The sequence below is a fragment of the Panthera tigris genome, chromosome C2 (genome assembly GCF_018350195.1).
Source record: "Panthera tigris isolate Pti1 chromosome C2, P.tigris_Pti1_mat1.1, whole genome shotgun sequence".
Lineage (NCBI taxonomy): Eukaryota > Metazoa > Chordata > Mammalia > Carnivora > Felidae > Panthera > Panthera tigris.
Genome location: NC_056668.1, coordinates 139,371,003 through 139,395,395, shown reverse-complemented (window position 1 = coordinate 139,395,395; position 24,393 = coordinate 139,371,003). Strand labels below are relative to the sequence as shown.

The following is a 24,393-nucleotide window of genomic DNA, read 5'->3' as shown; positions in this document are numbered from 1 at the left end:
TTCTGATTAAATCCAGGATGAATTATGGAAAAATCAAATGACCGTTCCTAGGGGAGGATTCCACTATGTCCTCTGGAAAGTACCTTCCAAGTCTCTAGGGCCTCTGGCCAGTGCTCCAGAGGGCGGCTTGTTCCTATGTGGTTAAATAATTGTGAGATGGCCACCGACACGTTTCCATGCAGTTAAACTTCACGTGGAGATTCCACTGTGGTCTTTGAACACACCTCGTTTTGTTGTGCTGTTTTTAACTTGGTTTCAGCTAAACTTCCAAATGGATTAATGTGAACCCCATTTAAAAGGTTCTAAACACACTTTAAGAAAATTTAATGGTTTTAACTCACTATCAAGAGGTTATCATTGTAGTTTCTAGTTTCAGAATAACTATGTGAGGTTTCTATAGCTATGATGATTGTTTTTCATTTGGATAATGATGGCCTAATGAAATATACAGGAAAACTGGAGAAGCAGAAGCAGCCAGATAAGAAAAAGATTTGTTTCTCTCTTAGCAGCTCCCAGATCTCACTCACTTAATGGACTAAGAATCCCTGCCAATGAAACACGAGAAACCCACGGTGATAGCAAACTTCAATTCACCTGCACACAGGGGCAGAGAAGTCCAGTCTCAACACAAAGAAAAATCAATAGGCAGGTGCTCCGTAAATGAAAGACAAAACCATATAGCAATGGAAGGCAGCCTATCTGAACAAAGAGCCTGATTTTGCAAGACTTTGCCTACAAGAGGATATTCCTGAGGATGCATTTCATGTAACCAAAGGCTAAGCAACAGCCTCAGCAGATCCTCATTTATAAAGTTTCAGGAGTGAAGCACCAGATATTGTCCAGATTGAGTACACCCTAGTTGGAATATTTGAGCACATTTCATGGTCCTGTGTCTTTCATTCTATACATGAATACAATGTTAACATTTCACTTCCTTTAAAAATTTTTCAAAGAAAGTGTAAGTGAAAGGCCATCATTGTCTTAAACCCCAGAGTCTTTCCCTTCTGACCTCTGCTCCAGATCTTGAAATATCCATAGACACCTAGCACTTGGAAAGGGTGGAAGTGAAGGAAGAGAAGTTCTGAAGAAACAGTCTAGGGATCAAGAAAAGATCATAAGAAATAGCACTTAGCTAAGCAGGAGGAGGGTGAGAAAGCACAAAGGGGAGAAGGATTCTCTCATTTCGTATTCCCCACTGGCCTGTGGAGGAGCAGGAGGGAGCCATAGAGAGCGGATGAGTTCAGTTCAATTCCACACAAGGTAATGAGCATTCATTAATGTGCCAGGCCCCCTGCTACATGTTGGGGCACAAATCAAACAAGCCATGGTCCCCACTATCAAGGACCTCATCAGTCTAAACAAGTGAACTCATAATTGCATTACTATAATGCCTTCGGAATAGAAACACAGGAATCTGGTAACTTCCCTCCACGTTTATTTCCTCATTGGTTAACGTGGCAGACAATACCCATCTCTCCGCATCGGAATGCAAGTTAGATACTGTAGGAAAAATGCTTGAAATGCTACCTGGCACATAGGTACTCAGCTAATAGTAATTTTTATTTGTGGTGCCTACTCTCGTAGCCTGGCATATAGTAAGTCCTCAGTGAATTTTATGACTATTATCCTACACATGAAGTACCCCGTAGATAATAAATATGGTTTCCTCCCTTTCTAATCCTTAGTCACAATTCCTGTAGAAGCCAGTGGCCTGGAAACTATCCCGCAAGCTGTAACCCATGCCCCCTCGTGTCCTACAATGACCAGAATATTCCACTCCATTTTGCAGGTATAAGTTGTGGAGAATACCAAAGGATAGCTGGTCACAATGTCAAGGGCCATTCCTCATACTGGGAATGCTAACATGCACCGAGGGATCTCAGAAGCAACACATGATCACACGTTACTAGAACAAGTAACAAATGTTTTTCAAAGGAAGAGGAACTCACCACTGACTGGAATAGCAGTCCCAGAGGAGGGGAAGGGGAGGACTTACAATGTTTTTGTGGGTTAAGAGGAGGGAGGAGAATGGAGCCTCCAGGTTCCTTCCCACCCACTGAGAATTATGGACTTGTTCTCTGTAGTTATCAGTGTAAAACAGGAAGGCAACACTTCAAAAACTGATTATATTTCTGCTCAATGGTAGACCTTGTACAGACATTAGCTCGTGTAATCGTAACACCAATGCCGAGGGATTCTCACCCAGTTTCCTAATAAGACTCAGCAGTCATGTAACCCTTTCCTCACAATTCTTGAAAGGAGTAATGGTGAATTTCCCTTAAAAACTGTCAACAATTGGGGGCGCCTGGGTGGGGCTCAGTCGGTTGAGCGTCCGACTTCGGCTCAGGTCACGATCTTGCTGTTTGGGAGTTTAAGCCCTGTGTCGGGCTCTGTGCTGACAGCTCAAAGCCTGGAGCCTGCTTCGGATTCTGTGTGTGTGTCTCTCTCTGCCCCTCCCCCACTCACACTGTCTCCTTCAAAAATAGGCATTAAAAATTCAGAAAAAAAAAAAAAACCATCAACAATTTGACTTTTCTCTCATTTCGGGGAAATCTCCCTCCCTTGCCCAAATACACAAGTCTTACAGATTCCGCTGACGAAGCACTGCCCCCAAAGCCCTTCATAAAAAGTGGTGAGCCAGGCACTACAGCTTAGGCTACTCGTTGAGATTTCCAGGCCAAGCAAAGCCACCCTAGATGGATCCAAGGACACTGGCAAACAAGCCAGCAGCCTGCCCTCTGGTAACTGGCCCACCCATCCCAGATGATGAGACGATAGTCCTAGGTCAGAGGTCCTGATAAGATAGCACTGACACCTGCAGCCGTGCTCTGGTGTCCCTTGTGAAGCTCTCCACCACTTGTCTGGGGAGCAAACAAGCTACACCTGTCTTAAGCAAATTCCAAAGTAAAAACAGGAAGTTCACCCAGTCTGAGGACCGGGACAAGCAGAGTCTTGCTTCCCTTTCTGTCTTCGCCGTGCACAGAATGAATCAAAGGCTGACACGCATCTGATTACGGGCAAGCTACCTTTTGTTGCAGAACATTGATGCGAACCAGCTCTGCTGACTAGCTCTCACACAGAGCATGTGATGGCTCAGTGCAGAAGATCCCTGGCTAGATGCAAGTCTTTGTGTGCTCTGTTAGGCTTCTGAAGTATCTGGACCTGTCTCTATTATGTTAAATTATTTCCAAATAATATTCATTCAGGTCCTGTCGTGTTAAAGCACTGTGCTTGGTGCTGTGGGAGCTGAGAGATGGAGAAGTTGATCAGAGTCCAATAGAGGGGGGAGGGGAAGTATGGATCCCATTGCCGTAATACAGGGAAAACATGGTAAGTTCTTGCCTTACGGAGGAGAGACAGACAAGGATTATAGACATTCAAGAGAGATCCAAAAGGTAGAGCAATTGGCCCAAAGTCACACGGCTGATAAATGCCAAAGCCAGAATTTGAACCTTAATCAGCAGAGTGCAGATTCTTAACCACTATTATACCCTACTTCTAAAAAGCAACTTTTTTTTTTTTTTTTTTTTGAGAGAAAGAGACAGAACGTGAGTGAGGGAGAAACAGACAGAATCTGAAGCGGGCTCCAGGCTCTGAACTGTCAGCACAGAGCCCGATGCAGGGCTCAAACCCACAAACTGTAAGATCGTGACCTGAGCCGAAGTCAGACGCTTAACCCACCGAGCCACCCAGGCACCCCACCCCTAAAAAGCAAGACAGTTTTCATTTTCTCAGCAGTCTGGAGAAGACAGTATTGGCAGTAGAAAATCTGCATTGAAGTTGTTTTCATAGTTTTGAGTCCTCCTTGGGACTTATCAGTGACTTAGATAAGAAAACAGGCAAGAAGTCTGCGCCTAGGAAATCGTTTTCTCTTTGCAAAGTTACCAGATTGCTACGATGGTAATTAAGGCATCGTGCTAGGCACCGTGTTCAACAAATTCTTTTAAAAAAGTAAATGATTAAATCATTGTCCCAGACTATGAACCTGGAGTTTTCGCTTTGGCCAGCAAGAAAACAGAGAATTCAGTATAAAAAAACGCTAACATCCCAGAGGAGACAAGAGCCCGAACTGCCCTTTCATCTCCGTATTTATTGAGCTCACAAGATATTACCCACGTGGTGAACGTGAAGAAAACAAGATCTTACACACGTGAACGTGGAGAAAACAATCAGATAGTAATTATTAACTTGTGTGTTGAAGAACCAAAGGGGGGGCAAGTGGAGTTTGTGATCAAAATACAATAGTACATTGGCGTCAGATGGAAAGTAAGTTCCTGCAGGTGATATAACAAGTTACTCGTGATTCCATTACACTATCTCGCTAGCTAACCTCGGGCGCTTTTGCCCCGTGGTCACAGCTTTCCACCCTAAGCTTCTTTCTAACCCATTTATGTAAGTAGAACGTATTTCCCCATAAATTATGAGTTATGACGTAGCACATGGACAGAGAAAGATACATGGAAAGTGTTAATGAAGTTTGGAGGGTGGATGGGATGGTTCAAGAAAACCTGAATAGATCTAGGCTTTGAAGGCTGAGAACAGATCAAATCCTATGAGCAACATTATATGGTCAGTTTACAAATGGAAAGAACTGAGGCTTAGAAAGTGGCAGTGATTTCCAAAATTGGACCCTTCAGCCACTAAAAGAGTGGGACTCAGATTTCCAACTTCCCTCTCTCCTCTGTTCAGTAAAACAGAGTCGCCTCCAGGTCCATATGGGGATCCAACCGTTAGGGTTTTGTTTGTTTGTTTGTTTGTTTTGAGAAAGAGTGGGGGAAGGGCAGAGAGAGGGAGAGACAGAATCCCAAGCAAGCTCCAGGCCATCAGTGCAGAGTCCCATGTGGGGCTCGAGCTCACTAACCGTGAGATCGTGACCTGAGCTGAGATCAAGAGTCAGATTCTTAACAAACTGAACCACCCAGGCACCCCCAAACCATTAGGTTTTACTTTCGATTATCTTCCTTGAGAAATGCAACCCTGGTAGGTTCTTTAAAAGGGAAAATCCAACCTTCATGTAAAAGGGGCAGGGGTTGGTGATCCCAGTAATTGTTCTCAATACATCAAGAGGAGGTGATGTATGGAGTTGGAAAGGGCACTCCAGGATTAAGGAGCTGACTCTGTGGTGGGAGCAAGCATCACATGTTAGAAAAAGCCCACACGGCCAGAAGACAAAAGGCAAGGGGCCAACGCCACAGGGGAGCAGCTCGGTGGGATAGACCAGGGTAAATCTCTTGGAGTCTTTCTGGCTGTAGTAATGTATATTTTTGAAAGCTCACTCTGCCTGCTCTGTGAACAGTGGGCTGTAGGTGGCTTAGAATGAAAGCAGGCAGAGTTGTGAATATAAATAAGTAACTGAGGGACGCCTGGGTGGCTCAGTCAGTTAAGCATCTGACTTCAGCTCAGGTCATGATCTCGGGGTCCGTGGGTTCAAGCCCCATGTTGGGCTGTGTGCTGACAACTCAGAGCCTGGAGCCTGCTTCAGATTCTGTGTCTCCCTCTCTCTCTGCCCCTCCTCAACTCTTGCTCTCTCTCTCTCTCAAAAATAAATAAAAAAAAAAACATTAAAAAAAATTAAAATGAGTAACTGAGAAAATTGAATAATAAACATAGTTGATAAAGAACTTTGAAAGAATAAAATGACAACGATTAGGGCACCTGGGTGGCTCAGTGGGTAAAGCATCTGACTTCAGCTCAGGTCATGATCTCACAGTTCGTAAGTTCAAGCTCCACTTAGTGAGTTCAAGCCCCACTTCGTGTGAGCCCCACTTTCTCTCCCTCTCTCTGCTCTTCATGGGATTGTCTGTCTCCCTCTCTCTGCTCCTCTCTCGTGTCCTCTCTCTCAAAAAAAAATTTAAAAAATAAAATAAATTACTCCTATTAAAAAAATGATAACTATTAATAGGCTAATGGCTACTCATCAAACTAAGGCAAATAATGATAATATTATCTGTTAACAGCACAAAGGTATGAAAGAGCAGATGAAGTGCTTCTCTGAATGTAACGTTCCTCTTAAATCAAGCAGTGTCACTGTGTACCTCCCTGGATGTTCATGAAGATGAGTAAGAATGCCTAGTTCCATACTTGGCCCTTAGTAAATGCTCAGCCAAACATTAGTCTCCTGTTCTACCGGACTCCACAAATAAAAGTCAGTTGATATGTACATAGTATGAGAATTAGGCAAAGCTAAAACTTAATGGGCTCAAGTAAAAAATTAGAATGGAAATTAGAGACGTCATACTTAATATCCTGAGCTATACGTGATAATTCAACACACTGCCTGGGTTTGCAAAGCACACTGTATACACATTCCCCTACTACAGAGTATGGGTTGGGGTCTCAATGTCTAATACTGATGGCCTTGAATGCAAACTAAACACTCTTATAATAAGTGCCATGAAATCCCAGCCTACTCAGCTGACCCTCACTGACCACGTTGTCATAATCCTATTTCCTTTGCCTTAGTGCTTTTCTAATGTATCAGCTTGATTTTGTGTCCTGAAATACTTGAATATTTCCATGTAATTCTCCCTTTTTTGATGGACAGATTTATTTCCGATCCTATTTAATGAAATTTCCTGAGATAGGCTATAGGTAGTTATATTAATGAGATTTAGGTTTGTTTCTTTTTACAAAATTAACTTTTTAGACTGGTGTTGTGTCATTCAAAGTCACAAGAATTGTAGACATCTAACACAAATTCAGCCACTCGATCTATACCCTCTTGAGAAACACAGGCCAATGTGTGCCTGGTTATTTTAGTAGCAGTTCACATGCTCCTATCTACTTATTTTCTCCAATTCTTCTTGGATAAATTAAATTGGTTAATTGTCTTGATGTCTAGAATACGAAGTATTAAAAGCCAGGTATTAGCTAGAATCCATTAAAGAGCAAAGGATTCACACTGCATGTGAATAACAAGATATGGTCATTCCTAGAATCCTCCTTTAAAAAAAAATGTGGGGCTCCTGGGTGGCTCAGTCGGTTAAGCGTCCGACTTCAGCTCAGGTCATGATCTCACAGTCTGTGAGTTTGAGCCCCGCGTCGGGCTCTGTGCTGACAGCTCAGAGCCTGGAGCCTGTTTCGGATTCTGTGTCTCCCTCTCTCTCTCTCTCTGCCCCTCCCCTGCTCATGCTCTGTCTCTGTCTCAAAAATAAATAAAAACATTAACAAAAAAAAAATTTTTTTTTTAATGTATTTCAGGGCAGCTGAGTGGCTCAGTTGATTAAGCATCTGACTTCAGCTCAGGTCATGACGTGATGGTTTGTGGGTTCGAACCCCACACTGGGCTCTCTGCTGACAGCAGAGAGCCTGCTTTGGATCTTCTGTCCCCCTTTCTCTCTGCTCCTCCCCTGCTTGCTCTCTTTCTCTCTCAAAAATAAATAAACATTAAAAAATTTTTAGTGTATTGCTGCTATTGTTCACATCATGTCCCAGATAATTAATGCCCAGAGCAACAGACTTTTCAGGGGAATACTTATTTACATCCTCACCCACCATCTATAAGATAATATCCAATTAATATCAGACCTTTTATTGAAATATAGTTGACACACAATGTTACATTAGTTTCAGGTGTACAAATAGTGATTTTACAAGTTTATACAATATGCTGTGCTCACCACAGGTAGCTACCATCTGTCACCATACGTTGTTATTATTATACCATTGACTGTATTCCCTGTGCTGTACCTTTTATCCCCATGACTTCTTCATTCATGTCTGGAAGCCTGTGTCTCCCACTTCCCTTCACCCATTTTCCCCACCCTGTACCCTCCTCTCCTCTGGCAACCATCAGTTTGTTCTTTGTATTTATCTATCTGCTTCTGCTTTTTGTTTGTTCATTCATTTTGTTTTTTAGATTTTACCTACATATAAGTGAAATCAGACAGTATTTCGTTCTCAGTCTGATTTATTTCACTTAGCATAATACTCTTTAGGTCCATCTACGTTGTTGCAAATGGCAACATCTCATCCTTTTTTATGGTTGTGTAATTTTTCTGTGTGTGTGTGTGTGTGTGTGTGTGTGTGTGTGTGTATGTGTGTGTGTGTTTGTACAGCACCTCTTTATCCATTCATCTATCAATGAACACTTATGTTACTTCCCTACCTTGCCTATTGTAAGTCATATATTATACATATATCTTTTTAAATCAGTGTTTCTGTTTTGTTTGGTAAGTACCCAGTAGTGGAATTAGAGAATCATAGGGTAGTTCTATTTTTAAATTTTGGAGGAGTCTCCATATTGTTTTCCACAGTGGCTGCACCAATTTAAATTCTCACCATTGGTGCCCCAGGGTTCCTATTTCTCCACATCCACACCAACACTTATTGTTCCTTGTGTTTTTGATTCTAGCCCTTCTGACAAATGTGAGGTGATATCTCATTGTGCTTTTGATTTGCATTTCCCTGATGATTATGGCACTGAGAATATTTTCATAACATCTGACTTTTAAAGCTTCACACAGCTGATCCCAAAACAGTTGATGAATTGTTTAATTATAAAGCAAATTTACTTCAAGGCTGTGTAAAAACATCAGGGTGTGAGATGGAGACTATGTCCTTACCTGGAACCTGCCAGTAATTTGTTTTCCTGCCTTCAGTTTTCTGAACTCTGTGGATCTCCAACTCTTTTGGGTATCAGAATCATCTGGAGAATTTAGCAAATAAACAAACGCCCTGGCCCCATCCCACTTCAATAGGCCTGGTCTTCTGTGTTCTTTAGTAGTGCCTCAGGTGATTGTCACTCACTAAGGTTTGAGAATGGTTGACTTAATCTGTTGCTATTTCAGTCCCTCTACGAAGATATGGCTCATTGATTTGAGTTTGGGGGGAACCAAAGGATACGAGCGTTAGACATAGAAATAGCAGGGTACCCCTGAACACCAGCACTGCCAAGCAAACACACGTGAGGTAACTTATGGGCAGAATTTAAGGAGCTCGGTGTAGTGGGTATCTTATCCCTCCTTTGGAATGGAATAGGACTTGTATGTGTTGCCCTGTTCATGGAAGGATAAGAATCAAGAATCCTCCTTAAATAGAATCCTCTCAAATTTTCCCGTGACCCAACCAAGAGTTCTCAGTCCCCAGGTTTCCCAGCAGGTGCCCCAACCAATAAACTTGCCAATTAAGCGGCTGAATATCATTATCATGAATGTAATTACAGACAGTAATTTACGAGCCTGCAAATGCCTCCCATGAATGAAGCCCTTTCCCCCAACCATCTCAACTTCTTTTCTTAGGAAAATGGATGGCAATCTTATCCCTTGCCTCACCCCAAACATAACCTCCCTTGCTTAGAAGAAATCCCTGCTCTTGCTGGCCCAGGGGACATGCTGAGCAAGCTTTAATAGGCTGTGCTTAAGGAGGAATGTCCCCTTGGGTGGAGTCCCTTTCAGCATCTCTCATCCAAGCGTGGTCACTAGCTCCCTTCACTAGGGAGCAGTAACTACTCACTTTGGCTGAATTTCTTAATTTCTGTTTGATCAGGGAAATTGATACCAAATTTTAAGAATTTCTGCAGAAAAATCAAATGTTGGAGGCTTTACAAAATAGTGTGATAACTTTAGCATTACTTAACATGGAGCTTTACAGGATGCAATTTACCAAGGATTTAGAGAGTCCCTGAAAACAAAGAAGACATATAGAAACATGCATTGGTCAGAAGCCTTTTTATGTATGTAGAAATAAAATCAATCTCTTTAGGCCCAGAATTAACCCTTGCATTCAGTTGCTTTATATTTAGCTCATGAAAACCTCAAACCCTCGCGGATAATAAACTTGAATGGATTCTACATAGATATGTTTAATTTGAATGCAATACAATCTCTCACGATTTTAATCTGTTGTTTTCTTTTAATGGATAGTGAGAATAGGTACCTGTAATTGCACAGTAGCTGGCTGTGGTTGAGTCCAGATTTCTTGATTCACCATGCATTGAATAAGGCCACGTAATCTCCAAAGAGAAAGGACTCATGATCTCACACAATGCCTAGAACGGCCGTTTGCATACAGAGAATTTTCAGGGCTCTTCTCTGAATAAGATCAAATGTTGTATCCAAAAGCTGTCACAGTAGAATTTTTTTTTTTTTTTTTTGCAAGGACTTATTGCTTACTGGCCTTGTTATTTCAAGCCACAGCATTTCCATTTACTGTGACAAAGAAATCACATGTTGATTATTTGTTGTCAATGTTCACAGTCGCCTCCTGGAGTAGAAAGAGAGTGTACATGTGTTAGAATTTCCACATAGTAACCTGAAATCTCACAGGGTAAATGCGGCCTCCAAAGTGACTGAGAGTAGGTCACACTTTTAGAGAAACCATCCTAACAACAACTGAAGACGTTTAGTCCTTTAGAGAGGGTGCTTATGAAAACCTAAAGCATTTTTAACCCTTGCATTAAATAATTTAAAAGTCGTTTTAAATGTTAGAAAGGCAGCTTACTTAATACTCCCAATACTGGGGAGCCTCGGTGGGTTAAATGTCCGACTTTGGCTCAGGCCATGATCTCGTGGTCTGTGAGTTCGAGCCCCTTGTCAGGCTCTGTGCTGACAGCTCAGAGCCTGGAGCTTGCTTCGGATTCTGTGTCTCCCTCTCTCTTTGCCCTTCTCCTGCTCACACTCTGTCTCCCTCTCTGTATCTCAAAAATAAATAAACATCAAAAAAAAGAAAAAAACCTCCCAATACTATGCACAGATCAGGATGGACTCTTCTCTCTAATATGGATATCTTTGCTCCTTTGGTAATTTCTGCATAAAGGAAAATTCACTTATAAATTACAGTCTTTCAATCACTGTATATGATCAATTTAAAAGTATAACTCTATATTGTATTTTTCTCATTTTGACAGTAGCCTAAGAATTTCTAGAAATATGGATGACCAGATGGGTTATGTTTTTTAATTTTTTGTATATACAAATACATGCATTAGCCTGTTCATTTTTACTACCTTATATCCATGTACAGTAAAGACATTCAAGGAGGTAAAGTTTGCCACCGGGGAAGATCAGTGTGAGAAAGTTTTCATTATGTTATTCCCCTTCTTCCTATTTTCTAGAGGGTAGATTTTCAAGTCCCTATAAATTAAATAGGAAGAACAACACCATATACATAAGTAATTCACTGCCTCTGCCTCAGCCAAAGAGATCCGGAGCTTATTCTATCATTAGGGCTGCTAATCGGCCCCACAACTAAAGCGCTGTCTGCTTTCCTTCATTGGATCTCATTGCCTATTTGGGACTACATTTACAAATATCCATTTGAAGATCCAGTCCCTTTTATCAGGCTGTTAGGGAAGAAGGTGGTAGGGAGGACCGAGTTGTCACTCTTTGAGGAACCACGTGAGCATGTCCCACTTAAGTAACAAGGGTGCCCCTCAGGTCAGCCTGTGATGAAACCAAAGTCAAACAAGGCTGAATCCTGGATGTTTTATGTCCTAAGGATCTGAAAAGTGTACATGGCCAGCCCTGACCCTCAAGACCTCAAACGATCGTCTAAGTAGTAACATAAATTGGCGTAAACTTGCTCTTGGGCTATTGCTGTGGAAGCCTGGCTGGCGAAAGCACAGCCTTTCCATGGAGGAACTAATGTCTCTCTAGGCACTAAAAATAAGGGGGAATGTGTTGATTACTCCGACAGGCAATCCAACTGCGGTGGCTAAATGCCCAAGGCTGACAAATTCTGCATCTTATCACTGCCGTCAAGTGGAGGTGCATGTGAATACTGTCAGCCCCAAAGAACTGAGAAACAACTTGCCTTCCAAAACTGCATCTCACCAAAATCTTGACAATGCCAACAGCTCGTCATCTCGTGTTTTTCAACCCTCCAGAAAATGGCCTTCCAGCCTGGGACAAACCAAAGCACTGTCCAGACCGAGAACACGACTGGAAGCTAGTAGGAATGTCTGAAGCCTGCCTACATAGGAAGAGCCATGCGGAGAGGCGCAGCGCATTGAAAAATGAACAGACATCACCACATCTCATCCAGGCCACTTGGACTAGCTCAATATTCCATCTGGACCATGACGATGTGAATGATCAGAGTGTCCCAAGTGCCCAGACCTTCCAAACAGAAGAGAAGAAATGTAAAGGTAACCTGATTTTTATTAGACCCTACCAAGTGTTTCTTCAACAAGCAGAAAAAAATCTCTGTTGTAAATGTGTGCTCAGATCCATTTATTCCAATGCACAGTGTCCATGTGTTTTCCCCAACTGTTCCGTTGCAGGGTTTCTTTATCCCCAAATCTTCTTTTGAACATAAATAAATGAGTCCCAAAGGAAAGCAGTTAATTTCAGTTTCATGTTGTGTTGGACACTTGAGGAGAAGACATTTTTATTTCTCTAATTAGCAGATGGGTTGTTAGCTTTGGCTTTAACTCTGCTTTTGAATCTGAGTAGAAATAGACATTGCTATCGTTCTATAACTACTTGCCTTTGATACGCGAGCACGCGCGCGTGTGGGTGTGTTTCTTTTCCCAATGGCTAATGGGATCTCAAAGACTACCTTTAACCCAAATAGACAATTCATGCTCAAAAGAGAGGTTTTAAGTTGTTTTCTTTTACTCATTAAATCCTTGTGTCATCTTCCTGAAAGGCAAGATTATGGTGTTAGGAGGTTGTCACCTCATAAAAAAAAGTGTTAAACTGGCCTTAAGTTCCTGATTGCATTAGATTTAACTGGTCTTTACCTCAGGTTGCCTCCACCCTGACAGATGTCTTTGTGCTGATCGCTTTATTGTCTTAGGGCTCCCCAAAATGTGTGCTTTGTAAATTCATTTGTGCTTTTAAATGTCCACGTTCATGTGACTTTCCATTCTTTTTCAATTTAGCATGTAGGGGGAAAAAAGATCTTTTTGGTTCTTCTTTAAGGACTTTGACTCATGACTAAGTTTTAGATTGTGTGTTTGGAAATCTGGCAATCACTCAGCAAGGTATATTAATGAAAGTCTGTAAAGGCTCTTCTATATGAGCCATGAAAGACGTTTACATACCGTTTTAACTTGAAGATAAATACATGATCATTCTATCAAAAAACGGCTGGTCTTTTAGCTTTTCAGAGAACACATGATAATCTCCTTAGAACTACCAGTTGACCTGGGAAGTTGAGTGTGTACATTGTTTCAACTGAAAATAGAATTATCTAAGAATAATAAAATAGTGGTATGAGCTCTGATTTGAGTGTAGTCAAAACTATACATGTTCTGAATGGGAAGATTTGTGTTTGAACTGCCTCTCTATTATTTGGGGATTTGAGAAACTGAATGGGTATTTAGAAAAAGAACAAAATAAGGTTTTTTTTGAAAGAGCATATAGGACAAGAATGTGTGTCTGTGTGTGTGCATGGTCACACAAATTTGTGTGAGAAATAATTGAGATTTAGTCTTAGAATTTGCAACCAGAGTGTGTCTTCAGAATTTATGAGCTGGCATCAAAACCATGTCACTCCTTGGTTTACAGTGAAATGCCAACATGAAATTGTAGTATCCTCGTCATCTAAGAACCTCACAAACTAATTTGATTCATTCACAGTTGGTACCCATACTCATTCATTCAGTGAGTCACTCATTTATTCATTCATAGGCTCCATCTATGTCTCCATCATTGACAAAAAATCTTGGCCTTGGGTACCCAGAGTTCCCAATACTGTAGTTTTCAGTTTGTAGTTATACCTTAAAAGCAAAAGGAAACAGTCTCTATTTGGATCCAAGGCGGTAACTATGGTACAGTGGTTAAAGTCACAAGTTTGGGCTAGAATCCTAGCCCTTCCGCTTTGTCCTTGAGCAAGTTTATGTGATTGTTGATAGAATTAAATAAGATAATATATTTAAGCATTTAGCATAGTACCTCTCATAAGTGCTCTCTAAATGGCAGCTATCATTATTACTGTGACCAGTATTATTAGCTACGCACCATTAAATCACATAAATTCCTTGTGCTCCACTGTGTGCCTAGTAAGGTATGGAGAAGGAGAATAGGACAGATGAGTGTGGGGTAAGGCATGATGTATCGGGGGGATTAGGGTTGATAACCCATTTTGCATTCATTAAGCTCTCCTTGCTGAAAGTCAGAGAACTATTTAATAAGAAAATATAATTAAATTATTACATTAAAGTCCTTCCCCAAGATTCTAGTATTAAAAGGAAAACAGCTACTAGCAACGTGGATGGAACTGGAGAGTGTTATGCTAAGTGAAATAAGTCATATAGAGAAAGACAGATATCATATGTTTTTCACTCTTATGTGGATCCTGACAAACTTAACAGAAGACCATGGGGGAGGGGAAGGAAAAAAAAAAAGTTAGAGAGGGAGGGAGCCAAACCATAAGAGACTCTTAAAAACTGAGAATAAACTGAGGGTTGATGGGGAGTGGGAGGGAGGGGAGGGTGGGCGATGGGCATTGAGGAGGGCACCTGTTGGGATGAGCACTGGGTGTTGTATGGAAACCAATTTGACAATAAATTTCATATTAAAAAATAAAAAAATAAAAATAAAAAATAAGAAATAAAAAAAAAAGGAAAACAACTAAGGAAAAATCTCTGGTAGTTTCTACAGTAACCAGCAGGGTTCACCTTGGCATGAACATGAGTCAATGGCTTGGCTGAGCATGAAAATGCCACAGGAAGGCCAATGTTGTCATGGCCCATGAACCGTATAAACTGAATTTTACTCATTCACAGTGGACAACTCTATTTAGGGAGGCACCTGTGAGGCCAGAGAAACAACTTGATTAGTCGCTCTTTTCTTCTTGGAGTTGGTTCTTCTTCCTCTGCTCTGCCCGTCTGCCATCTGTATAAAATCACTGTGAGGAGAGTTCTGTTTTAATATCCATTTATGCTGGATATTTATTTCCTGGCTATCTCTTTCCAGCCCCCAAGCATGCTTGATATCTCAGTCCTGGGCTACAATTCCATGCATTTATCCCATCAGTGTTTATTAAGTGCCTGCTATATGTAGGACATTACCCTTGATGTCTGAGTATGAAAAATAGCATCAAGACCGAAAGTATATCCAAAGAGCCCCGTTTCAAGGACCCCAAATGGAATTAACAAGAACTAAATGGTCCCGAAGGATACAAAAAGTTAAGGATCTACAGTGCAAGAGCCAAAAGAACAAATTGCCTGCTTGAGTTACACAATAAGCCTGTCTCTCAGGTCAGTAAGTAGCCCATCTAGATCAGTGCATCTCCAAGGGTGGTTTGTGGATGAGTGCCCTTCTACAAATTGTCATCGTTACTCTCTATTGATGCAAATACAGACTAACAGTAAGCATTAGAAACTTTTCTAGCAATTTGACATTACCACTGACTATCAAATGCATGATCAGTGGATTCACATCACTGAACAGAGACTGGACCAGTCAGGAATTGTCAAACTTGCCTGGTCAGCCATGCATGGCCACAGCTATGTCACAGTCGTGTGCAGTATAACCACGTATTGAGCTATAATGGACCAGATATTTTTTAAATGGTCCTTCGGTTCGAATAATTATGCTTTATAGAATTATTGATGTTTTTCTTGTCGCTTATTTATGGTACATATTCAATGTCTTGGTTTTCATTTTGGTCTGAACACCGGTTTCATTTTCATCTGCATATACCTGTGTTTCTATCCGCTACAGTCCTTCTAAAGAAATTAATTGGTAACACATTTAACTAGAATGAGAACTCTGGCAACCTAACATTCTGCTGCAAAGCCCACAATTCAAACCTGCTCTAGTACCAGAAGCTATTTCCAACCAGAAGCAAGCGACCCCATTCCCTTCCCCAAGCCACCCTTCTGTCTCCACACTACACCTCCCTGGAGTTTTTGTCACAATCTGAACTGATTGCTTAGGCACAAGGACCACATCCTACTCCTGCCCACCTCCTTCCTTCCCAGAGTCTGAGATGATACATTCGGTGGTGCTCAAAGTGCACCAACCAGTGGCACTAACTACACCAGGAGCTTGTCAGAAATGCAGAATCTCAGGCCTCAATCCAGACTGCTGAATTGGAAGCTTTGAAAAGAGGCCCAAGAATCTGTTTTTTAGCCAGCCCTCTGGGTGATTGTTAAAAACAATTAGGAGGAAATGCCTAAGAATGCATACTCTTAAACTCTTAGTATAGGAGAGGTCCTGCCACCTAGTGGACATTTAGGGAATGTGCATTTTTCTTCCCTTTCTTGACTGGGACTGGAGAGCCAACTACGTCACTGTTTTTGATAATACTTCCTTTAGGCCTGGTTTAGCTTTTTTTTTTTTTTCCAAATTTCTTTTAATGTTTATTTTTATTTCTGAGAAAGAGAGACAGCGTGCACATGCGGGGGAGGGGCAGAGAGAGAGGGAGACACAGAGCAGGCTCCAGGCTCTAAGCTGTCTGTCAGTGCAGAGCCCGACGCAGGGGTAGAACTCACGAACCTCAAGACCATGACCGGAGTCAAAGTCAGTCGCCCAACCAACTGAGCCATCCAGGCGCCCCTAGGCCTGGGTTGTCTTAATTGCCAACTGGATGTTCTATTTAATCACTCAGCCTGGTAACACATCCCTCTGGGACTTGAACCCTTCAGAGAATCCCACTCTGTTTGGCTGGGGCCCTGATCCTCCTCGAAGTACTTAGAAGGCTTCTTCACACAGACCTCTCATGCCTTCCTGAGCTTCTCTTCAGAACCACAGGGTCTCACCAGTCCCACAAGGATGAGTCCCAGATGGATGTGTGCACTCCTGTAGCTGGATCCAGCAGGGTTTGGATCCAGACAATCAGACCTCCATCCTTAGATGTTTGTGGTCAACGTCAGTCAGGGACCTCCCAGTAGGAGGAGAGAGGCAAGGACTGACCCACCTCCCCTGCTGGGTTAGAAGAAAGTGAACAGCAGTCTGGTGATCTCACTGAATGTTCTCTGTAGGTCAATTCTATGTTTAATATCAAAAGAGTTGAGTCTTAGATTGGAAGAAGACAAGAAAAAAAAGAGTGAAAATAATTTTACAAACAAGTTATTTTCTCTCATCATAAAATCCTCCCATGTTCATGTACAAAGTTGAAAATTTCAACAAAAATAATTTTTATAAATCTTTTAACTCCATCTTCCAAAGACAAGCAGTGTTAAAATCTTCAGTATATCTCTTTTTTCTATGCATCTCTATTTTTTCTAAACACGGGATCATACTGGCATACCATTTTGTAACCAGCTTTTAATGTTTAACGACACATCATGAACATTTTCCTTTGTCATTAAGTATTGCTCTGAATTCTGACTTTTATTGGCTATAAATTATTCTTGCTTATAGATATACCCTAATTTTTTAAGCCAGTCCCCAAGATTTAGACAAGTTAAAGTAATTTTTAAAACAGTATCTTATGTCAGCAAAGGGCCAGACTATTAACTCATGCTCTTCATAAGGGGAAAAAAATGAATCAAATCAATGATGACAGGTTTAAATGATATATAATTCTCATTTACGAAAATAACAAAGTGTTCTAAAAATGAGAGCCATTGTATGCATTATAATCCTTCAAGTTAGACATTCACATTTTCAGCGGGTGATCGCTATCTTTGTCCTTAAGTAAAATACAAGGACATCTTCAGGTAAATGAGTATTTTAGAAGTTAGGGGATGAAAAAGCTTGAGCCCTTCCACTAGTCCGACCATCTGTTCCATCCATCTCCACTCTCCACTCTGCCCCTACTCACCATACATCATGTGTGCAGTCCCAGCTGAGAGCACAGTGTGATTCATATACCTCAAGCGCACTCTAGGAGCCTTAGCCATCAGCATGAGAGTAAGTGCTCTCTACCAGCTTCTGGTGTGTGCAGGGGAGTTGTGGGACTTGATACTTCAAGTGCAGGAAAGAGCACCCCGTAAGTAGATCAGGACAGACAGAAATAGAGGGCAAGAGAAGAAAGGAAAGCCATCAGCTGGAGTGGAGGGGGAAAAAACTGGAAACAGGGCAATAGCAAAGAAGGGAAACATCAGAAGTTCAAGGCTCTTTCATCCAACTTCAGTTTTCATTGAGATACAGCACAGAGCAGTGGATAGACCACAGGCTTTCCAAGGCCAATTTAGCAGTGTCTATCACAGCATAAAATGCATACACGGTTTGACCCAGCTGTCCGTCTGACAATACTCTATCCCATAGAAATACTCAAAGCGGACCAAGATCTGTGTTCACCCTGTTTTCTTTGCCCCTCTGTTGTTTTGTTGTTGTTGTTGTTGTTGTTGTTGTTGAAAATTAATAACAATCCAAATGTCCGTCCACAGGGGAATGCTCAAATAACTTATGGCATATCTAAAGTATCCACTAGAAAAATAAACAGATTTTTTTTTAAAAAATTTTTTAACATTTATTTATTATTGAGAGACAGAAAGACTCAGAGCATGAGTAAGGGATGGGTAGAGAGAGCAGAGACACAGAATCCGAAGCAGGCTCCAGGCTCTGAGCTGTCAGCACAGAGCCCAACGCGGGGCTCGAACTCACAAACTGTGAGATCATGACCTGAGCCGAAATCGGTCACCCAATCAACTGAGCCACGCAGGCGCCCCTAAACAGATTCTTTAAAAGAGGTCCTTTTAGGAATACATAATAGAGAAGCAACCACACATTAAGTATAGTCGGATCCCATTTGGAGTTTTAAAAGTCTGTATCATTGTGAGTGCACAAATGTGCACAGAAAAAGGTCCTGGATACACATCAACCAGTGACACTAGGCACCTTAAAAAGGAAAGAGTAGAGCAAAGGAGGGTGCTAATACTAACTCCACATACAACTGCATTCAAGATTTTTTTACAGTAGGAATGCATTAATGAATAACTTGTACCGTTTTCTTTAAAAGTTAAGATCATATGCTTATAGTCAGACAGACTTAGGTAAACTTCTTGCTTTTAAATTTACCACTGCAGGGCAGATTTTTTTAACCTCTCTGACCCTCAGTGTACTTACTTTTAAATGGGCTCATAATATCTGGCTTTCAGATTTGTTGTAAAGATGAAAGTTAATGAGTATAAACCATCCAGCATAGCACCTGCCATTTAGTAGAGACTACATAACTATTCTTGGAACAGAAACATTCTTTCAGCCTCGGGCTCCCCTTTTCCAGTTTTTGTTCCCCTTTCTGACTTTGAAATACATTGACAACCATATAAACATAAATGAAGAGAAGCAAAACAAAACATCACATACACAGCTACAGTAGAGGCACAAACAATTGAAAGAAGAGTCTAAGCAACAGCCAAGATATTTTTCAATCTCTTTCAAAAATTAAAAATTCAGGGGTGTCTGGGTGGCTCGATTAGTTAAGCATCTGACCCTTGATCGCAGCTCAGGTCATGATCTCAGGGTCATGAGTTCAAGCCCCACATTGGACTCTGTGCCCAGTGGGAAGTCTACTTAAATTTTTTTTTTTCATTTAAATAAGAAACCAAGAAAAGTATAAAGGAGCTGAACTGGAATTTTAATTCTGGCAGTCTGGCTCCAGTACCAGAGCTCTTCATCATTATACTTCCTTATGACACAAAAAGGCAAAGAAACTGCTGGCACCCCAAGGAAAGAATCTAAGCCACAGAGAAAACACTGGCCTACATGCAGGGGAAGGTGCAGGGCAGTCAGACCTAGTGTGACAGGAGCAGAGGGGTTCAGCGCATATCTAGTCCTACAGTCCAAGGTCAGATTCTGGTGCTACTGTTAATCAGCCACTGAGCCTTGAGCGAATCTCTTAGTCTCAGTCTCCTCATCTGTAAAATGGGGATCCTATCTCCCAGAACTGTGGGATTCTGTGTGTATTATTTTTATAATGAAGCTTAGAAAGACCCGAAGCAGACTGGATGTTAGGGATGTAGAACGCAATGTGAGAACAACCGCTAAGTAGATAATGACAGAATTTAAGTTTCTAATGCTGAGGATACTATGGATACAAGGGGAACAGATACAACAACCAAATCCCTGGATGCTTCCAACGGGTAGTTTTCAAACAAGATAATGTACAATGTGGATGGTTAACTTGTAGAGCTTGCACTGAAGTTGAAAAGGTACTGTTGGGAGAGTCAGTCTTACAAAGACATCATAGGTGACCGCTGGAATCTCCCTGCTCCAGACATTTCCCACAGGTTGTCCTGAATTCCCTGTGGTCTTTCCAAATGCAAACCTCCTGGCTGGATATCTTATCAAGTCACTAGTGTCTCCAAGTGGATGAACTGGGTAGGATTCCTTTCTCCCTTGACAGGGTCCAATAATGGCAATGGAAGGAATGGACTGGAAGGAGCCGTGAAGGGGTGAGGATAGCAGGGAATGGATGAGAGAGAGAGAAAATAAGGAGCAGGACTGTCATGTGCATGCTTTCAGGTTGTGTGCTGGGCGGTAGAGGTGGCATTTACCCACGGTTCAGTCTGTGACGCAGTGCTCTAAAGAACCGCATCACCTGTATCACCTCTTGCCAAAAAAGACACTGAACACAGAGGTTCCAGTAAAATTTGGACAAATGTTTGAATGGCATGTTGATCTGGGGCTATCAAGATATTCCAAGATTGATAGCACTGTAATGTCTAAGGAAATTTGCTAAAAGAGGAGAATTTAAATGTTCTCAACAAGTATATGTGTATCTATACATTGTATATATTTATATATATACAATATTGTGTACATTTATATACAATTGCATGTAAAAATGTATATAAAATATTTGAGGTGACGGATGTGTTAAATCACCCAGATGGAAGAAATCCTGTCATGATGTATGTGTACAGCAAATCACCACAATGTATACTTTAAATACCTTACAATTTTATTTGTCAATTGTACCTCAATAACCCTGAAAAAAAAGTTATTTCAAGAATCTTAAAATTACTTAGCTGGCCTACTGTATTAAATCTTAGGAATGTTCCCCAGCATTTGGTAGGCACATAGGGAATATTGAGAACAGAAGACCATGGTTTGGCTCTTAGGTATGACATTTACCAGGTATTTAACCTTGGATAAATCACTAATTCTCTCCAGCAAAGAATATAATCAGAGATTGATTGACCATAAAGAACCAAGGACATTAATCTGCACCATTAATCTGCTACTCCAATACAATAACCATATTTCCCCTTGTGGGGAAAACAGGACAAAATACACTAAATCAGTACTAACCCCCAAAACCTAAACTGTGATTACCAGAAAAATATAGCAACTCCAGGACAAATTAGGCAATCAATTGCTTTGCACCGTCACTTTCAATGGTCTTACCTCCCTTGGAGAGGACCACAGAAGTGTTCAGTCTATGTAGATGCCCATTCTCAATTCCCCAGTAAGTCTGGGCTTTTACCCCGTCAGTTTCTAAAAGACATACTCATGCTCCATAATAAATCTATTCTCTGAAAGGATTGGTGGCCAGTATATCCTTACCTCTCCAGGGCAGAGGCTTTGGGTTTGAGTACAGCCCCTGGAAATGCAGAGACTCTGCACCAAAGGTAGCCTGCATTATAGTGACACTGCAGACAAAATAGGCAAGAGTGATATTGGGAAACCATTTCACCTGTACTTACGACCCATATTGACACAGGGATGGTTTCTCTCCGTAGTTAGTCTACTCTGTGGCTGATGCCACTGAGGAGTTCTATTTAGAGATCAGCTTTTCAAGTTCTGGACCAATTCATCCTCCTTAACTTGAACTGAAATAAATAGGATCCCGCTTCTCCATCCACACTAGAGAGACACCAGAAATCCAAAATCAACTGGGCTTTGGAAATGAGAATCAGAAATCCTCCATGGTCAAAAGCCATTCTCCATGGCATTGACTGAAACAGAGTTATTTTTGGTGAACCTCTATCCCCATGACATTTGTCAGTATTGACTTATACAAGGGACTTGACTTTATTGAACTTTACTGCCTCTGAAAACATAGAATGGTACTGCAAGTATGACTATTTAATTCAATTATCTATTCTGTTAGGTTACTTGGCATTTGAGTTAAGAGTGTTGGGGGGGGGGGGGAGGTTGATGGTCTATTAGTCTAGATGGCAATACTTAATGAGTGGCAAATTTTACCTCAACTACTCACGTTGCAGCTTATACAGGTCCTACTATCTTAAGCCCAGCCTCAGAATTAATGAAAAGATATTTATTTGGCTCTTTGTTTGCTTAGATCTGGAAAGAACTTCTTATACTAAGCCTAAGATATAAAACTAAAGCTCAAAAATGTGTCAGTAAAAGATGTTCCTGCCATTTAAGGGAGAAAAAAAAAATACATGTTAATTTTTGCAGGATTTTCAGTTGAATGGGTTTCCAGGGAAACAGGTATCTGCAAGGAGTTCGTCCTATTTAATATTTATGGTCAAACGTAGGGAATAGTGCTTTCTTGTTATCCCTTTCTGGTTACACATGATATGCTCATTCTTAACTTTCCTTTGAAGTGATCATTCTATGTCTGAGTCTTATCTCTTCCCCAAACAAAGAAAACAAATGCCCATTCTATGATTTAAAAAAAAAAGTTTTGCAATATCAATAATATAAGACTGGCAATCACCACTAATATATATATATATATATATATATATATATATATATATATATACACACACACACACACACACACATATATATATGTACATACATACATATATATATAATTAATATGACACACTTTTCCTAGATGAATGGAAGGCTATTTGATTGTTGTTTTATTGCAAATTTGATTACTTTTTTTAAAGAGTTTTTAAGAGTTTTTTTAAGAGTTCAATTGGAAAAACAAAACTGGTAGAAAATGACCATCTTCAAGTGTGAGTGAGTTGCATGTTTTCTTGGAAGATCTGCTAAGGCAAACCTATAAATTCAATTTTATGTGTGATTTCAAAGTACTCTCAGCTGAAATGTTGGATAATGCAGAGAACTCCCATTTAACCTTTATCTGGACTCACCAGTTGTTACCATTATACCACATTTACCTTACCATAGTGTGTGTGAGAATATATGTATGTGTTTGTTTGTATTTGTCAGAATCAGGCAAGAGTAACTTGCAGACATCATACCCACCCCTTGAACTCTAAATACTTCAGAGCGCCCCCTAAAATCAAAGAAATTCTCCTGGAAAATTTACATTACAGGGGCACCTGGGGTGGCTCAGTCAGTTGGGCATCTGACTTTGGTTCTCAGGTCATGATCTCACAGTTTGTGGGTTTGGGCCCCGCGTCGGGCTCTGAGCTGACAGCTTAGAGCCTGGAGCCTGCTTCGGATTCTGTGTCTCCCTCCTCTCTCTGCCCCTCCCCTACTTGCACTCTGTCTTTCTCTCAAAAATAAATAAACATTTAAAAAGAATTATTAAAAAAAAAAAGAAAGCTTACATTGCAGTGCTCAAAATCAGGAAATGTAATATTGATGCATACCATTATCTAATCTATAGACTTTATGTAAATTTCATAAAATGTGCCCACCTCTCTTCCCTCCCAGGAGTGGGGGTAGAGACTGAGACCAGGGCTGGAGAAAGGATTGTCTCTGGAGGCTTTCGTGGGTTTGCTCTTTTAGCAAACCATGCTACTCCTTTAGCCTCCTGACAGGGCTGATCCAGGCTACGATCAATTGTTCTTTATTCCAGTTTTGTTTCTGGTCCAGGATTCAGGCCAGGATTATGTATTTCATCTAGCTTTTGTGTCTCTTTTATCTGCTTTAATCTGTAATGGTTTAACAGCCTTTCTGTGTTTTTTTTGTGGCATTGACATGTTTGAAGTACAGGCCTATGATTTTGTAGGACGTCCCTCAGTTTGGGTTTGACTGATGTTTCCTCATGATTAGAATCAGATTCTGTACTTTTGACCAAAATGCTACAAAAACAAAAAACAAAAAAACAAAAAACCTGTATCATGTGATGTTTGTTCCTATAAAAATTTAAGTGTGTCATTCAGAAATAGTTCCCACTTTTCCAAACCTCCTTCATCTTCATGTGAAGAGGTTTCCATCATTATTGACAAGCTTGTACATTATCTCATTGGGTTGGAAGGAAGTATATTTTCTAGAAGCCCTCTTATTAAGCATCCATTCAATACGCTACAGATGAACTTCTCAAGAGTAAAAGTTATTTGCTTCTCTGTCACTTATGACATTTTTAAAGTTGGCATGACAGTATGATACCTGGGGGACACGTTTCTTTGTGGTAGGGACAGAAAGCAGATTCTCTGCAGTCTGAAGATCTCTGAAGATAGCAGATACAGATGCTGCCTCTTTATTCTCTTCTCATGCTTTAACTGGACATTCTTTTCTTTCCACAGGCCAATCCTACTACATTACAAAACAATAAGATTGGAATGTATCTTAGGTTAATCTTGATAGCAACTATGTATCTTTCTAGGCTACTCTGGTATTTGAAATAAAATGAAGAACCATTTCTAGATTTGGCTCTCCGCGAACCAACATGAGGTAGATCCAAGTTTTGAAAACTCTTCTACAAATCCTCTTTTAT

General features: G+C 40.8%; 1 protein-coding gene across 4 annotated transcripts in view; it reads left to right on the top strand.

Moving 5' to 3' along the window:
* The window catches only part of THRB (thyroid hormone receptor beta), a 335,135-nt gene that overhangs the window by 249,549 nt on the left and 61,193 nt on the right, over nt 1-24,393 (top strand). For 3 of the 4 annotated variants that reach the window (XM_042956862.1, XM_042956861.1, XM_042956863.1), the window contains one exon: nt 11,825-12,085. The exons of the other annotated variant lie outside the window; for it this stretch is intronic. In XM_042956862.1, the coding sequence (XP_042812796.1) occupies nt 11,896-12,085 (190 nt within the window). In that variant the 5' untranslated portion in view covers nt 11,825-11,895. The remainder of the gene's footprint in view (nt 1-11,824; nt 12,086-24,393) is intronic. 4 annotated transcript variants of the gene reach the window in all.